The 14,940-nt window shown below is 44.1% G+C and overlaps 2 protein-coding genes and 2 long non-coding RNA genes across 7 annotated transcripts in view; 2 read left to right on the top strand and 2 right to left on the bottom strand.

The window, feature by feature from the left end:
* Positions 1–468, bottom strand: part of LOC124429067 — a 2,425-nt gene extending 1,957 nt beyond the window's left edge. The window contains exon 1 of the long non-coding RNA XR_006943365.1: positions 1–468. This exon is cut by the window's left edge and continues 297 nt beyond it. This is a non-coding gene — a long non-coding RNA (uncharacterized LOC124429067).
* The window catches only part of LOC124429053 (carbonic anhydrase 7-like), a 393,187-nt gene that overhangs the window by 28,679 nt on the left and 349,568 nt on the right, over positions 1–14,940 (top strand). The window lies entirely within an intron of this gene.
* The window catches only part of LOC124429030, a 44,023-nt gene that overhangs the window by 28,620 nt on the left and 463 nt on the right, over positions 1–14,940 (top strand). For 2 of the 4 annotated variants that reach the window (XM_046973740.1, XM_046973739.1), the window contains exons 4-8: positions 12,083–12,346; positions 12,659–12,797; positions 13,327–13,482; positions 13,912–14,250; positions 14,353–14,803. In XM_046973740.1, coding sequence (XP_046829696.1) covers positions 12,083–12,346; positions 12,659–12,797; positions 13,327–13,482; positions 13,912–14,250; positions 14,353–14,803 — 1,349 coding nt within the window. Of the gene's footprint in view, positions 1–4,916; positions 6,174–11,564; positions 11,928–12,082; positions 12,347–12,658; positions 12,798–13,326; positions 13,483–13,911; positions 14,251–14,352; positions 14,804–14,940 lie in introns of those variants that run through there. The other 2 variants (XM_046973738.1, XM_046973741.1) reach the window with 2 other exon arrangements.
* LOC124429068 lies at positions 3,055–9,774 on the bottom strand. Its single transcript, XR_006943366.1, has 2 exons — positions 8,416–9,774; positions 3,055–4,176 (listed from the first exon to the last, which is right to left on the bottom strand). It is a non-coding gene; the product is annotated as an uncharacterized LOC124429068 (long non-coding RNA).

Raw genomic sequence — 14,940 nt, forward strand, 5'->3', positions numbered from 1 at the left:
GCCCTCGCCCTTTCCCTCCACTTCTTCCTCCTCCTCCTCCTCCTCCTCCTCCTCCTTTATCGTTCTCTCCCCTCCTCATCCTTCGTTCTTCCGGCCGTCGTCAACGATGAGTTTGCTTGCTTGCTTTTTGAAAGCTCTACCCGCGCTTTTTTTGTCCTCCTCCCGTCCATACCATACCCACGACCTGTTTGAACTGGATGATTGAATATTCGCGTCCTATCTATCTCTATCGTCTGTCTCTCTTTTTCTCTTCGAATTCTTCTCCCCCCCCCTCTATCTCTCTCTCTCTCTCTCTCTCTCTCTCTCTCTCTCTCGCTCTCTCTCCCGTCGTATTTCGTTTCTCGTTTCACGAAAATGCGTGTAAGTACGTAACGCGCTTGCGCACGTGACTCGATGCGCGAGTGGCGCGGTGACGACGGTGGCGGCGGTGGGATGTGCGGGGGGAGAACCTGCTCCCGGTGGGTGGCTCGTGAGTTTCGTCATTTTTATTTTTTTCTTCTTGTTTTTTTTTGTTTCTCATGCCTTTCCCCTTTTTTTTCGTCTTTTTTTTTTGCGCGCGAGACTCCGTCGAGCAGAGGACGTGCTCGCACGCAACGATGCTCACGAGCGTGATTGGTACCTACCTAACCACCCCTTTCCCTCCGCCCCCTCTCCTTTCGATCTTCCGTCCAAGATTTTCTGCTTCGGCCTCCAATTTAAGCGTCGCTCAGAACAATTTTTTTTTTAATTTCTTTCCGCTTTGTTTTGTATTTTTTCTTCAATTAATTTTCTTTTTCTTTCTTCTTTTTTTTTTTTATCTCGAAGAGATAGGCTAAATGTTTCTTTTTACATGCAAATCGTGGAGATATTTTACGTAACCTTCATGCTTTTTTTTATCTGTTTATTTAATTATTTATTTGTGTAATTTTTTTTTTTCTATTTTATATCAAATTTGTGACGAAGACGTTCTGTCGCCATCTTGTAAGATTCATCGATCGATTACACGAAAAAGAGAGCGCGCTAAGCATCGGCGTTCTCCGATGACCTTGTTCACTCACGATCGGTATCCTTTCTTTTCGAGAGAAACTTCGAAGTCTGTAGGGTGAGATCTCGAGAATCCGAGCGAGCCAACGCGGAGGAAGACGAAAAGAAAGTCGTCCGCGTATATAGTTGTTTCCTTCCGTGGAGAGATTTTATACGAAGCGATGATCTATCTCAAAACATAATCTTTTTATATCGAAAATTCTACGAAAACCATTCATTTCTGATATGAAATTAAAAGAAATCACGCATTATATATATATGTATATATATGTATATACTTCGTTTTTATGTAAGAAGAAAGAAAGAAAAAACGAACAAGAGAATTTAAACGTTTGAAAATTCGCGGGAAAATCGTAGAGATTCACGGGTACGATAAAGTAACGTACCCTTCCATCGTGCGACCCTTCTCATAATTTTTCTTTTCTCATTTTTTCCTAACCATATCTTTTCTCTCTCTCTCTCTCTCTCTCTCTCTCTCTCACTCTCTTTCTCATCGTATTAAATGTTAGTCGTTCGCGCGTGGCTCAAAGAAGCCAATCAAATTCATGGCTTCCTTACTCGACTGTACTCTCCTTCGTGGTGTTCGGGCCACGCTGTGCTGAATTCGCCAGCCGCCATCATCACTGCCGGCTCTCTGCCGTCGTACGTACGTGTATAATACTGGATATATGTATACGTAAGAGCGATAATTCTTTTCGTCGCGCGAACGACCGAGAACGCGAGCTCTCTTGCTTCGATGAGAAGAAGAAAGAGAAAGAGAGACGATCGGTGGAGTAGAAGTAGGAGAAGGAAAAGGAGGATATTGTGTTGTTGGCTCGGCTGTGAGGTGGGGGTGGGAGGAGGAGAGTAGTTCGAACTTCTTTCTCCTGACCGTATTATTCCTTTCGAGTCTCTCTCCCTCCCTCGCTCCCATCGTCATTCTCTCGCTCTCTCCGTTCCTTTCTCCTCCACCGATCGTCGTTCGAGAAAGAGAAACAAACTACATTGAGTAAAACGGGTGAGAGGGAAAGACTGAGTGCGAGAGGGGGGTAGGCAAGAGGGAGGGAGAAGGAGAGATTAAATTTGTGCTTCTTTCGTCGACTGTACCCACGGCGGCGTGGTTTCTGCACCGCATCGTGTGCATGCGTGCGCGAACCTTCGCCGTCTGGCTGGCCTGCCACCATACGCGGCCTCGTTCTCTCTCTCTCTCTCTCTCTCTCTCTCTCTCTCTACCCCCCCCCCCTGTTTCCCCTCTCTTCCCCGCCTCCTTTTTCTCTGGTGCGCGCGTGTATTTATGCTTAGCACCCGTTCCATCGTGTATATATGTATGTATATGTACGTAGGTGTATATGTGCGTTGTTACCGTACGTAAGTTGGTACGCGACTGGAGCTACGTCGCCGCCACCGCCGCCGCCACCACCACCACCACCGCGCAGATTCCCTTTGTCCGCGCAAGCTCTGCCGTTTCCCTTCACCATTCCTCTACCCCTTGCCTCCCTTCCCCGACCATAGGTCCTTCCTTCACCTCTTCCTACTCCTTCGGCACCTCTCTCCCGCTCTTTACTCTCGTCGTCTCACGCAACACGCATACATATCTTTCCTATATGTATATACTCACGTAATGTACATATATATATATATGTACTCACTTGTACATATATGTATGTATATATGATATGTATATGTATATGGATATTTACGTGTGTTTCGTCCCGCCCGCTCAGACTTTGGCTCGCGTTTCTCTACCCTCCTACCTTTCGTACGTCTCTTTCTCTCTAGGCGCTCTCTCGAATTTGTAGACCTCTTTACCCCTCCGTGACGGCGGGCCACGGTCTCGCACGATCGCTGCCGAGTCGGCTCGACGACGACGGTGTGACGGCTATGGTGACGGTGACGGTGACGACGACGTCGTCGTCGTCGTCGTCGTCAGGGTCGGTCTAATCGACTTATGGGCCCTTCCAAAAGCAAATAATTTTTTTCCTCTAGTTTAATTTGATTTTATTTTTATATAATACGCGGTATATGAAACTTATCGTTGGCACGCTTTTTAGGTTTTTTTTTTTTTTTTTATTTATTTTTTTATTTATTTATTTATCTTTTTTCTAAGGATCTATTCGAAAGGAAAATAGTCTTTTTCGGAAAGATTGTAATTGGGAAAGGAATTCTTCTCAAAGTTCGTATTTTAGAGAGGAAGTTAGAATGGTTTTCCTTTTTCTTTCTTTTCTTTTTATCTACGGCGACCCTCTCACGCCAAGCTCTGCTCTCCTTTTTGCTCTCGAATCGTCTGTTTCTTTTTCTTTTACTTCTCCTTTCTCCTTCTCCTCCTTTTACTTTCTCTCTTTCTCGTCCACCTTATTGCACCACACTCTGACTCTTCCTTACTTCCTTCCTTCCTCCCTTTCTTTTTTCTTTCTTTCTTTCTTTCTTTCTTTTTCTTCGCACTTTCCAATCCACGTGGAATCACAGATTTCTTACGTTGCAAAGATAGAATAAAAGAAATCCGACATGATAAATCGTTCGATCGTATCGTCGTGCGGATTAATAAAATCTCGTCAAAAATATCTAACCTCATATTTCTTTTATCTCTGTTATTAGATTATCGAATATTTTTATTATTACATTATATACATTATTAAACGTCTATGATAATATCGTTGGTTTAGTCAGTCCGAAAATTTTGAGTAAACGTTTCGTCGTCGTTAAAATGGCGTGTTGAGAAGAAGGAAAAAAAAGGAAAGAGAAAAAAGAAAAAAAGGAAGGTAAGAGAAAAGAGGGAAAAAAGGGGGTGGGGGGGGAAATAGATCCTCGATAGGATTCAAAGAAACGGCGGCGGTAGCGAATCGCGCGCAAAGGCCGCTCACAAAGCGGCTTAAATCGTCTCGAAGAAAAGGGACAGCTCCGAGGAAGAGAGTGCGGTATTAACCAATACCGGAGCGGCTCGCGGTCTCGCGTGGACGGCCAAACAACGACGCCCTCCTCCTCCTCTTCCTCCCCTCCTGACGCTCCTCTACCCTTCTCGAGATTATCCTCGTCCCGCGGCGGAGTTCCGATAGATCGATTCTCTCTGTCGCCTGCATACCTTCGGTTTCAACGTCTACTCGGTCATCCCTTTTCGCTCCTCCCTGCGACCCTCCTCTCTCTCTCTCTCTCTCTCTCTCTCTCTCTCTCTCTCTCCTTGTTACTCCAATACTATTAGACTTTCGGCAGTGCCGTGTCAAACCGTTAAAGTACCCGAGCCAAGTCTCCGATTTATCTTCCTTCCGTAATTTCCTCAATTGAAACTGATTTTTTTTTTCTTTTTTTTTCGAATATTCGACGAATTCGTTAATAGTTTGATCTCATTTTTTATATGGGCACGACAAAAGCATTGTCGTACTGATAAGAAATAAGGAGAAAAAGGAAGGGAACGAATAAAGCTCTCGGAACATTAACAAAATATTCCTGGAGACTGTTTTGCATGCTACTGCTTTATAGTCGTCCTCTCGTAGCATATACACGAGATGATAAAGTAAGGTAGTCTACGCTGGCAAATACGGCCATTTGTTACGATTAACGTGACGGTCCAGGTGGCTTGCATGGTGTGTCGCTAATGAAACATATACCGTCGTCGTCGACGTTACGAAGGGGGAGAGGAGGAAGACACGGGTACTCAAGAGAGAATCTACGGTACTGTCATTGGTTCGTGTGCACAGACGTGCACGCGTTACATGTCTCCTCCTCTCTACACGGCAATGTGAAAGAGGAAGAGAGAGGGAGATAGATAGATCGAGCCGGCCGATGTCGCCGCCGTACGCGTTCACGCGAGTCATAACCCTATCTGCGTCACTCCTACAGCCGTTAGCGGTTGATCGTCTCCGTCGCGTCGTCGTCGTCGCCACCGCCACCGTCGTCGTCGTCGTCGTCGTCGTCGTCGTCGTCGTCGTCGTCGTCGTCGTCGTCGTCGTCGTCGTCGTCGTCGTCGTCGTCGTCGTCGTCGTCGTTCTCTCGCGAGCCTTGCATCCGTCTTCGTCCGGCTCGCTTCTCCTCTTCCTCTTCGTACTATCTCTCTTCTCTCTCTCTTACAAGCGATTCGCTCCGTCCTCGTCGAGCTCACGCAGGAGACAGCGGCGTTTCCGTCGAGCGCACTGCTACCCCTCCCTCTCCGTTGGGAGCGCGGCCAGCGCGCTCTACTCCCACCACTAGGTCCCGACGCGCCGCTACCCTCCCCCTCTCTATCGCCGCCTCAGGCGGCGACCGGTCAGGTGCAGCCGGCTCGCTCGCACGGCCGGCGCGTCGATTCACTCGCTCTCTGTCCAGCGTCGAGCACGCATCCCCCGCGAGTCTTCATCGTCGTACGCGCTCGAGCACGGGCCGAGTCCGTCCTTGTTCGTCGCGTCGGCGAATTTCGCGGCGTCCTTTCCTCATCCTCCTCCTCTTTCCTCTTCCTCCTCCTCCACCTACTACTACTGTTACTACTGCTACTACTACTACTATTACTACTACTACTACTCTACTACTACTACTACTACCTACCTACCACCAACACTGCGTTCCTCCTCCTCCTCGACCGCCTCCGCCACCTCCGAATGCCGTGCGCCCTCAGCGCAACGGAGCGCCGAATGCCATTTCACTTTCGTTGGGCTTCGCCGCGTAGGAGATCAGGCCCTGCCAGGAATTATCCTTCCGTTCTACGTGCTCGTAACCTCTTCGTACACGATCACGCTCGGCTTTCTCGCGGTGTCGCCTGCAATAACGCCGGCACCACCTCGTTTTCACCTTGTGATTTCTCTTCCTTTCCTCCTCCTCCTCCTCCTCCTCCTCCTCCTCTTCCTCTTCCTCCTCCTCCACCTCCTCCTCCTCCTCCTCCTCCTCCACATCCCTCCTCCGCCTCCTCCTACGCTGTCCCCCCCTCTCTATCTTCTTCCTTCCTCTCTTCTTTCTCTTCCTATACTTCCTCCTTTCTTCTTCTTCTTCCTCCTCTTCCACCTTTTCCTCCTCCTCTTTCTCCTCCTCCTCCTCCTCCTCCTCCTCCTCTTTCTCCTCCTCCTCCTCTTTCTCTTCCTCCTCCTCCTGCTCCTCCTCCTCCTCTTCCTTCTTCCTCTTCCTCCTCTTCCTCTTCTTCTTTCTTTGCACGTTTCTCCTCCTCTTCCGTCTCGGCGAGGGACCATCCGCCTACGGAGTGCCGCAACCAGGTGAGTGATAAACGATATAACTTCCTTCGCGCTACCATGGAACGTACCTTCGACTCGTCACGTTTCTCCCTCCCCTTTCTCTTTTTCTTCCATTTATCGCTACTCTCTTTCTATCGTCCAGAGAGAAAGAGAGAGAGAGAGAGAGAGAGAGAGAGAGAGTGTGTGAGTTAGTGAGTTGGTGGGAGGGAGGAGGGAGAGCGCGAATATTTTGCACGCATACCCACCCGCTCGCCCGCCATTCGCCTTTCGGAGATATTTTTGTGCCTCGAGAATATTTAATGCGTCCCATAGCCAGACTACTTCGCGGCCCCGGTCGTTCGCCTCCTCTCAACGTTGCTTCGCAAATCCGTCGCGTTGCCACGACACCGTGCGGAACGACTCGCTGGAATTTCGTTGCTGCCGTTCGTTCCCTTCGAAATGGTGCGCACGGAACGGTGAAACACAATTTGGGATATATGTGAACTTTTACGTCCGATCACATCGAAATTGAATAGCTTTTAACGCAATTTCACATTTTTGCGGTTTCCCGTTATTATTACGTGCGTGCGTCGTACGTACATGCGTGCGTTCAACAAACGTCCTCTCATTTCTTTTTCTACCTTTTCAATTTCATTCTCTGACCGTTCTCCTCTCCTTCTTCGTGTCAATCGAGTAGTACGGAACGGAGTTGCCAAAATGCGCGGGAAATACTCTTTTGGCGGGTCTTTTTTTTTAAATTGTCCTGTAAAACGTCGTCGCTCCGACGAGACTCTATTATTGTTTTCTTTTATTTTTTTTCTCTTCCCCTTCCCTTCTTTTTCTTTATCTCGTCTCTCGTTGCTGTCTCTGCGACAAGTGTATCCGTATATCCATTCGATAATAATTAACCGCATGGAAAAGTAGTTAAAAAAATAAGTATCAAACGTAATAGTCTCAAGAAAGAGAGACCATTCGAGAACACTTATTTCGGATTACGTTCGTAAGAACTCAGGTCGTCTCGTATGTCTTGTTCGTTGAACGATAGATAACGAACGAACGAATCCGCGTCGGACGTCGTTTCTCTTCGAAACTCTCAGTTTTCTCATTGGTTTATGCAAAATTCTATTGAATAATTAAACGATAAAATAAATGTAAATTGTATTTGAAAAAAAAAAAAAAGAAAAAGAAAAATAGAAAAAAGTGAAGAGAGATCGAACGGACTCCTCTCTCTCTCTCGCGCGCCAGAGGTTAATCGCCATTACTTGTGCAATTGTACAACGTTTCGCGTTAAACTCTTTTTTTAGGCGGGAAAAGTTTCAAGAAACTTGGAAATCTAAAGCGCATCTTCTTCACAGTAAGAAATGGAGAGAGAAAGAGTAAAGAAGAGAGAAAGAGTAAAGAAGAGAGAGAGAGAGAGAGAGAGAGAGAAAGACGCGCAACTAACTCCTTGCGTATTCTTACGTTTACTCTGGAAGAAAGCACGTGGTGGTGGTGGTGGTGCTGGTACTGGTGCTGGTAGCCAGGGTCGTGCCCCCATTCAGAAAGGAGGTTATGTAGTAAGAAGGAGAAGAGAGGAAGAGTTTATGCTCGTGACGCCCGTTACATTATCAATTCCGTTATGGCGCCGTATTCGTAATAGTGGAGACGACCCTACAACCGTCTTCGAGAAATCCCCACCTTCTTTTCTCTCTCTCTCTCTTCCTCACTCTTTCTTTTTCTCTATTTCTCTCTATCTCTTTCTTTCTACTTTCCTCTTTCTCCTCCTCCTCCTCCTCCTCCTCCTCTTTCTCCTTCTCCCTTCCTCCTTCCTTGGCCTCTTTTCTTTGCTTTCAGTCTCGAGACTCTTTCTCTCGTGTCTCTGTATAAAAGCACCTTACACCATTTTGTAGCTCTGTACGTTCTCGTGGAAAGCATCCCCACCCCCATCTACCTATCTACCACCCTATCTTCCTCCTACCTCCCTCTTTTTCTCTCTCTCTTTTTCTCTTTCTGTCTCATTCTCAGCGCCCTTCCTACTCTCTCGAAACGTTTCCATGGTCGATCTTTTTGCGGATTTACACCTGTTGGACTTCTTCGATACTCCTCCCTCCCACCCTTCTTTCCTTCCTTCCTTCCTTCCTTCCTTTCTTTCTTTCTTTCTTGTTTGCTTTCTTTTTCGCGCCCATTCTTTGAAGAAATCTTTCTCACGGATTTGAGATCGTTGGTCACGTTCATCTCTTATCTAATGATACTATACTCTCCATTGTTTTTCTTTTTCTTTTCTTTTTTCTTTTTTGTTTTTAACTCTCTCTCTCTCTCTCTCTCCCTCTCTCTGTATATATATATATATATATGTCACCGCGATTTCAATTAGAATAACTCATCGTTTCTTTTACTTGTAATTCTTTCTTTATAAAGATTAATAATCAAAAATATATCAATTGATCGAGAAGAGATCAATGTGTGTTAAGTGTAGTAATATTTAATTTATTAATATATCTGCGATAGGGGAAAAGGAAGAGGGAGGGAGGGAGGATGGATAATAAAAATTCAAATTTGAATTTCTTTATATAAAAATATATTTTCAACCTTCCGTTATGCGTCCTAATCTAATATGTGTGTGTGTGTGTGTGTGTGTGAGAGATAGAAATAAAGTCCGAGTAAAAGGATTTCTTTCTCTCGTTTCGCGGCAATTAGTAGGGTATAATTGGTCGGGCGATGCCCTTGAACCCTAAGTATTGATTGGTGAGGTTGGATTCTGCCGTTGGCTTTCCCTCTTGCCTCCGAACCGATGGCACCACCCCTATGCATCCACCTCCGGAGAGCGAACGACCAACCATCTCCGGCGGGCCTCTCACCCTCAGCTTATACCCTCTTCTCTCTCTCTCTCTCACTCACTCACTCACTCACTCACTCACTACCCTGCACCACCAGTAACCCTCTTCGCCAGCACCCGATCGTCCGTGTTTCTCGCAGCCGACGCCGTCGTCCTTGTCGCAGCGTGCCGTTCGACCTTTTTTTTCCCTCTTCTTTTCTCTCCTTTTCTTTTCTTTTCTTTTCTTTTCTTTTCTTTTTCTTTTCTTTTTCTTTCTTTTCTTTTCTTTTTCTTTCTTTTCTTTTCTTTTCTCTTCTCTTTTCTTCTCTTCTTTTCTTTTCTATTCTATCTCTCGCTTCTCCTCTTTTCTCTTAGCTTACCCCTTTTATTCGTTTAATCGAACACTGAAATGCTGTTTTCCGAGAGAGAGAGAGAGAGAGAGAGAAAAAAAAAGAGAATAGCTACCTCTTTTTTTCTTCTTTTTATTCTTCTTTTCTTTATTCTTCTTCTTATTTTTCTACTTTGCTATTCGACGCTAACAGAGATCGTCGACTTTACGATAAAACGATATTCCACTCGAAAGGAAGATATATTATATCTGATAGATCAACCACCCTTAGAGAAACTTTCTTTTTATTTCCTTAGCCATAATATCTTTTAATTTAATTATCCATTCTGGTACTATTCTTACTGAGATGGTGTTGGCGCTTTTCCATAATCGTTGATTAATTATGATTATTGAAATTATGATCATTTATTCTCTTCTCTTGAGGGATAAAAGAAAATCGAATTTTTTCATATCGATTTATTTTTTACCTCATGTTTTTTTGTTTCTTTTTTTATTTTATTTTATTTTATTATGTTAATTTTATTAACATCGAAATATGATTAAGTATCTTTTTATTTCTTTTTATTTTTTTCTTTTCTTCTTTTTTTTTTTCTATCGACCGAATAACTTCGATATACGTATATCTATAAAAAAAATCTCTCTCTCTCTCTCTCTCTCTCTCTCTCTCTCTCTCTCTCTCTCAGCCATGGGGCGAGACGATTTTCCGTCTCCGGGGCGCTCCGATCGTAATTATTCGTCGATAACGAAATCGTCCTAGCAGCCACGTCGTCGTCGAGCATGCCCGACGCAGACGTTCGATTACCATGCACCCCACGACCGACATCGACGAAGCCACGGCTCGTCGAGCCCCAACGGTGAACGATTCACTAACGTTTCCCCTAGACGATTTTATTAACGTCTCTTTTAACTAATCGAACTAATCGCTGATTGACAAACAAATACATTTGTTCGTTTCTTTTTCTTTTTCTTTTCGTTCGGTATTCCGACAAATTTTGTTTTACGTTAACAAGAATAAAAAGATAAACAAAAACTATTAAAATTAGAAAGAAATAGAATGATCGTGAAATGATCGAAGCCCTATTACAATTTTACCTATAAGAAACGAACAACAAATTTCTCCAAATTCAACAAAAGATACAATTCTCATACTTTCTTTCATTAAACAATTTTAACAGTATATCCAATTTCTAATTAACATAATTGATCAGAGATTCGTAGTAAGAAAAATTCATAGTTAAAAATTGACATATTCGACCCACTCGAACGCACTGCCGATCATCTACATTATATATAAATCCAAGGAAGTGAAAAAAAAAAAAATAAAGAAGATGATCAGTAGTGTCAGTGGTTCGAGAGAGGTATAAAGTGCTGCCGTGGGTTTAAGGGGTGGTCGATACGGCCCTGGGGCCGCGACAGCCGCGTCGGAGGCCTCCCCATTCTTCCTGCGGGCGTTTTTGCTGGCACTCCCCTCTCCATCAGCAGCAGCAGCAGCAGCAGCAGCAACAGCACCACCACCACCACCACCACCGCTATTACTAATACTAGTACCTGTACCAGCATCACAGCAACAGCACCGTCGTTGCTGCCGCCGCCCTCGCGACTCAACCGAGCCGATTCGCCGCCGTCCGTCGTTGGCATCCCTCACAACTCACCCCCTCTCGAGCCAGTCGACGGCAGTAACCCCCCCAGCCCGACAGCCAGACCGCCACCACCTCCAAACTTTCCGTCTCTACTCGCCAACCAACCCATCCAACCCCTCTATACTCCTCTCCTCTCCCCCTTCACCTACCTTCCCCTTAACCAACCCCTTTTGGCTCTCTTCGACCCCACCTAATCGTACCACCCCTGTCTTGATTAAAGAACGCGAAGCCACGGAACGCTCCGAATTTCAAGCCTCTCCATCCCCCCTTTACCCCCCACCTCTCTCGCACACACCATCCTACCCCTTTTTCCTACTCTCTTCGATCATCATCAGGACCTGCCAACGGCTTCAGACCGACAATCTGACTCCTAGTAGGAACCACGTGGACTTCTCTACCAGTAGTTTGCCTAAACCTTCCCTCCTCACCCCGTGCCTCCTCTTTTTTCGTCTATCAAAGTCATTCACTCGTCTTTTCCCTCTTTTTCGCTTCTATTTACTCTACCCGCTCTTTCCACGTGCTCTTCATCTTTCTTTTTTTCTCTCTCTCTCTGTCTCTCTTTCTCTCCCCCTCTCTTCCCTTCTCTCTCTCCCTCCCTCCCTCTCTCTCTCTCTCTCTCTCTATCTTTTTTCTTTTCCTTTTCATTCAAATTTATCATCAATGTTTAAATTTGATTCTTTTTTTTTTCGTTTCTTTTTTGATACGATATTGTTGGCAGTTTTCATTGTTAAATGTGAGTTTCAGTTAGATTGAGCTCTTTTTCCTCTCTTTTTTTCTTTCTCTTTTTCTTCTCTCTCACTCTCTCTCCTCCCTTTTCTTTTCCTTTATAACTGTAACCTTGATCTTCACTTTTATTTTCTCTTTCTCACGGTTCTCTGTACTTTTCAAGGTTGAGATCAGATAGGGAAAAAACGTACGATAAGAGATGCATTTCCGTGAACATCGTTTACTCGTTTTTTTGTGTCGAAAGTGATCGTATGAATATAATGAAAATTAGTAATCGTAATTCGGGGGTTGGTATTTATTACTCGATAGATTAATCATAAATAATTAATGAAAAATTTTTTGTAGTATTATTGAAACTTATTAAAAATGTTTCGCAGAAATTATAGGATTAAATAGAATTTTTTAATTAAATGTCATTATTTTTTCTCTTTTCTTTTTGCAGTCGCTTTTGAAAACGGCCGACCAGCTCAAAATTAAGGGCCTCTGTGAGGTTCCTGAAAGCAAGGACGGACCACCATCAGTGAGCTTGAGCTCACCACCAAGAGAACCTGGTACACCAAGATTGAACTTTACCAGGTTGAAGAGACATCATCCAAGGTATAAGAGAGCGAGAACATCATTCGAGCCTCGTGCCACTGATTCAAGGCACTACGATAGATATAAAGAGGAGGAAACTAGCGAGAGTTACGGTCGCAATAATAAAGAGGTAAGGCATCAAAAACAATTCAAAGGAGTTATTAAAAACAGTGACATCTTCGTTAATATTCGTTAAATATATACTGTTGATAAAAGTAAATGATAAAAATTAATTTGTTAATAGATCGAGTAATGCTTAATCGTGTCCATTAATTTACTTCATTTTTAAATAAGAAATTAAAGTCAATTGGGAGAAGTATTTGAACATATTATTCAGGCATCGTAATGAATCGATTATTTAATGCAAACCTGATTAATTTATTACGTATTAAAATAAAAAATCAAAGTCAATCGATAATAATGACGTTGGTAAAATTTACAGAATCACAGAGACTGGCAGGCCGAAGATGAAGAGTGTACGGAGGTGGCAGCGGCAGCAGCAGCAGTAGTTCTGGAAAGCTGCCAGCGCAACAGTAACAACAGCAGCAACGGTAACGGTACAAACAACAACAACAATAACGGTAAGCCAATCAGCTGAGTTCTGCGCCCCACACCTGAACCTTTGGATTTCTCGAAAAGGTCCCTTCTCTTTTCTAGACCTCCGAAAACGCGTTTGTGCGTTCCTGTCGGAACTGACTGATTTCGCTCAGAGAGAAAGAGAGATAAAGAGAAAGAGAGAAAAAGAGAGAGAGAGAGAAAGAGGGGGAGGGAAAGAGTGAGGGAGAAAGGGAGAAAGAGAGAGAGAGAGAGAGAGAGAGAGAGAGAGAGAGGGGGAGAGAGGGAGAGAGGGAAAGAGAGAGAGAGAGAGGGAGGTGGACTACAATAAACATCAATCGAAGTCGGGTACGATAAGTAAATCACTAATAATTTAAGGATATGGGATTAGGAACGATGATAATATACCGTCGTTCGATGTCGTTTCCGTGATCGAACCATATCCATCGCATCACGCAATTGGATCACGTTCGGAACTTCGAGGGTTACAGGTGTGGGGCGGTTTACCAGTTTTAGGGCCGGTGGGGACAGACCCTTTTCACTCGGAATAAAAAGGTGACATGTTCTGTCACACAGGGCTAGGTCATTACGGTCATCACCCAGATCCTGGAGAGGTAGATCTGCCTCCGGAAACACAGCCCACACCACCGAGCGCTACTTTGGTCGGTACCACTATTACTCATCTGCGAGACTCTGATCATCATTCGACTGGTAAGAGAACTCGGTTACATTGGAAAGTATATATAAAAATAATATATATTCTTAACACTTTCTGAATATAATACTTATTCTTTTTCTTTGTGATAAATATATTTACATGTATGAGATATGATAATGCAACAAGGGTGCAAGAACTGGTCAATCTGAAAAGCAGGATAAAAGACTAGTCGGTCATTAGGCTAGGAGGGAGTCAAAGTAATTGGTCTAATCGTGCTTAACTGACCGGGATTAGATTTGCGTTGCTCTATTCGTGACGGCCCACGCAGCCTCGTTTATGATGCTTGCGTCTAGATTTACCTTTTTAACGATCTTCTCGTCTACGGACCTAATCGTACATCTTTCTCCACAAGTAACTTTTTCTATTGTGAAGTTATATACTTATTGATTTATTTATTTCCACTTTTTCATCTTTTTACTCAGAGATACAAAATTGCGATAGCGTGAAGATCAAGTTCGAAACTCTGCACACGATGGATTCTTCGGACACGATCGATATCGACAGTCACATGTCGGATAGAGCGAGCGTAAGCTCAAAAAATGCAGCGGATAGCGACAATATGATGATGATCACGCCTGAACTTCTCGGACTTATGCCTTCTGGCAGTTCGATTCACTCGGACTCGGGTGAAAACAATTCGAGAGGTCATTCTGGACAATCGAGTTCACATCATCATGGTACCAAATCTTGGACTCAGGACGACATGGACGCCGCGTTGGAAGCTTTAAGGAATCACGACATGAGTCTTACGAAAGCATCTGGTAAATATATAATTCTATGTTATATAATATATAACCTGCACACACACACACATTATGAATTTTTCTAGATAACCTTTTCAATCTAAATTTATTATTTTTCAGCTACATTTGGTATCCCATCAACGACGCTCTGGCAAAGAGCTCATCGTTTAGGCATCGACACGCCAAAAAAGGACGGACCTACGAAATCCTGGAGCGACGAGAGTTTAAATAATGCATTAGAAGCATTAAGAACAGGAACGATCTCGGCTAACAAAGCGTCGAAAGCTTTTGGTATACCTTCCAGTACTCTCTACAAAATAGCAAGAAGAGAGGGTATTAGATTAGCTGCACCTTTTAACGCGAGCCCCACTACTTGGTCACCTGCCGATTTGGATCGTGCTTTAGAAGCAATAAGATCTGGTCAGACGTCTGTCCAGAGAGCCTCGACAGAATTTGGTATTCCCACGGGAACTCTCTATGGTAGGTGTAAAAGAGAAGGGATTGAACTTAGTAGAAGTAATCCTACACCTTGGAGCGAAGATGCTATGACTGAAGCTCTCGAAGCTGTCAGGTATTTACCTTTTTGTTTTTTTTTTCATCCTTACTAAATATAAGATTGATCAAAAGTCTCTAGGTGAAGGCTAAAAGTTCCTAGATGATTTTAAAAATTAGACGCTTGTAATTAGATCAATTTCGTAGTTTTACAAT

The sequence above is a fragment of the Vespa crabro genome, chromosome 14, assembly GCF_910589235.1.
Source record: "Vespa crabro chromosome 14, iyVesCrab1.2, whole genome shotgun sequence".
Classification (NCBI taxonomy): Eukaryota; Metazoa; Arthropoda; class Insecta; order Hymenoptera; family Vespidae; genus Vespa; species Vespa crabro.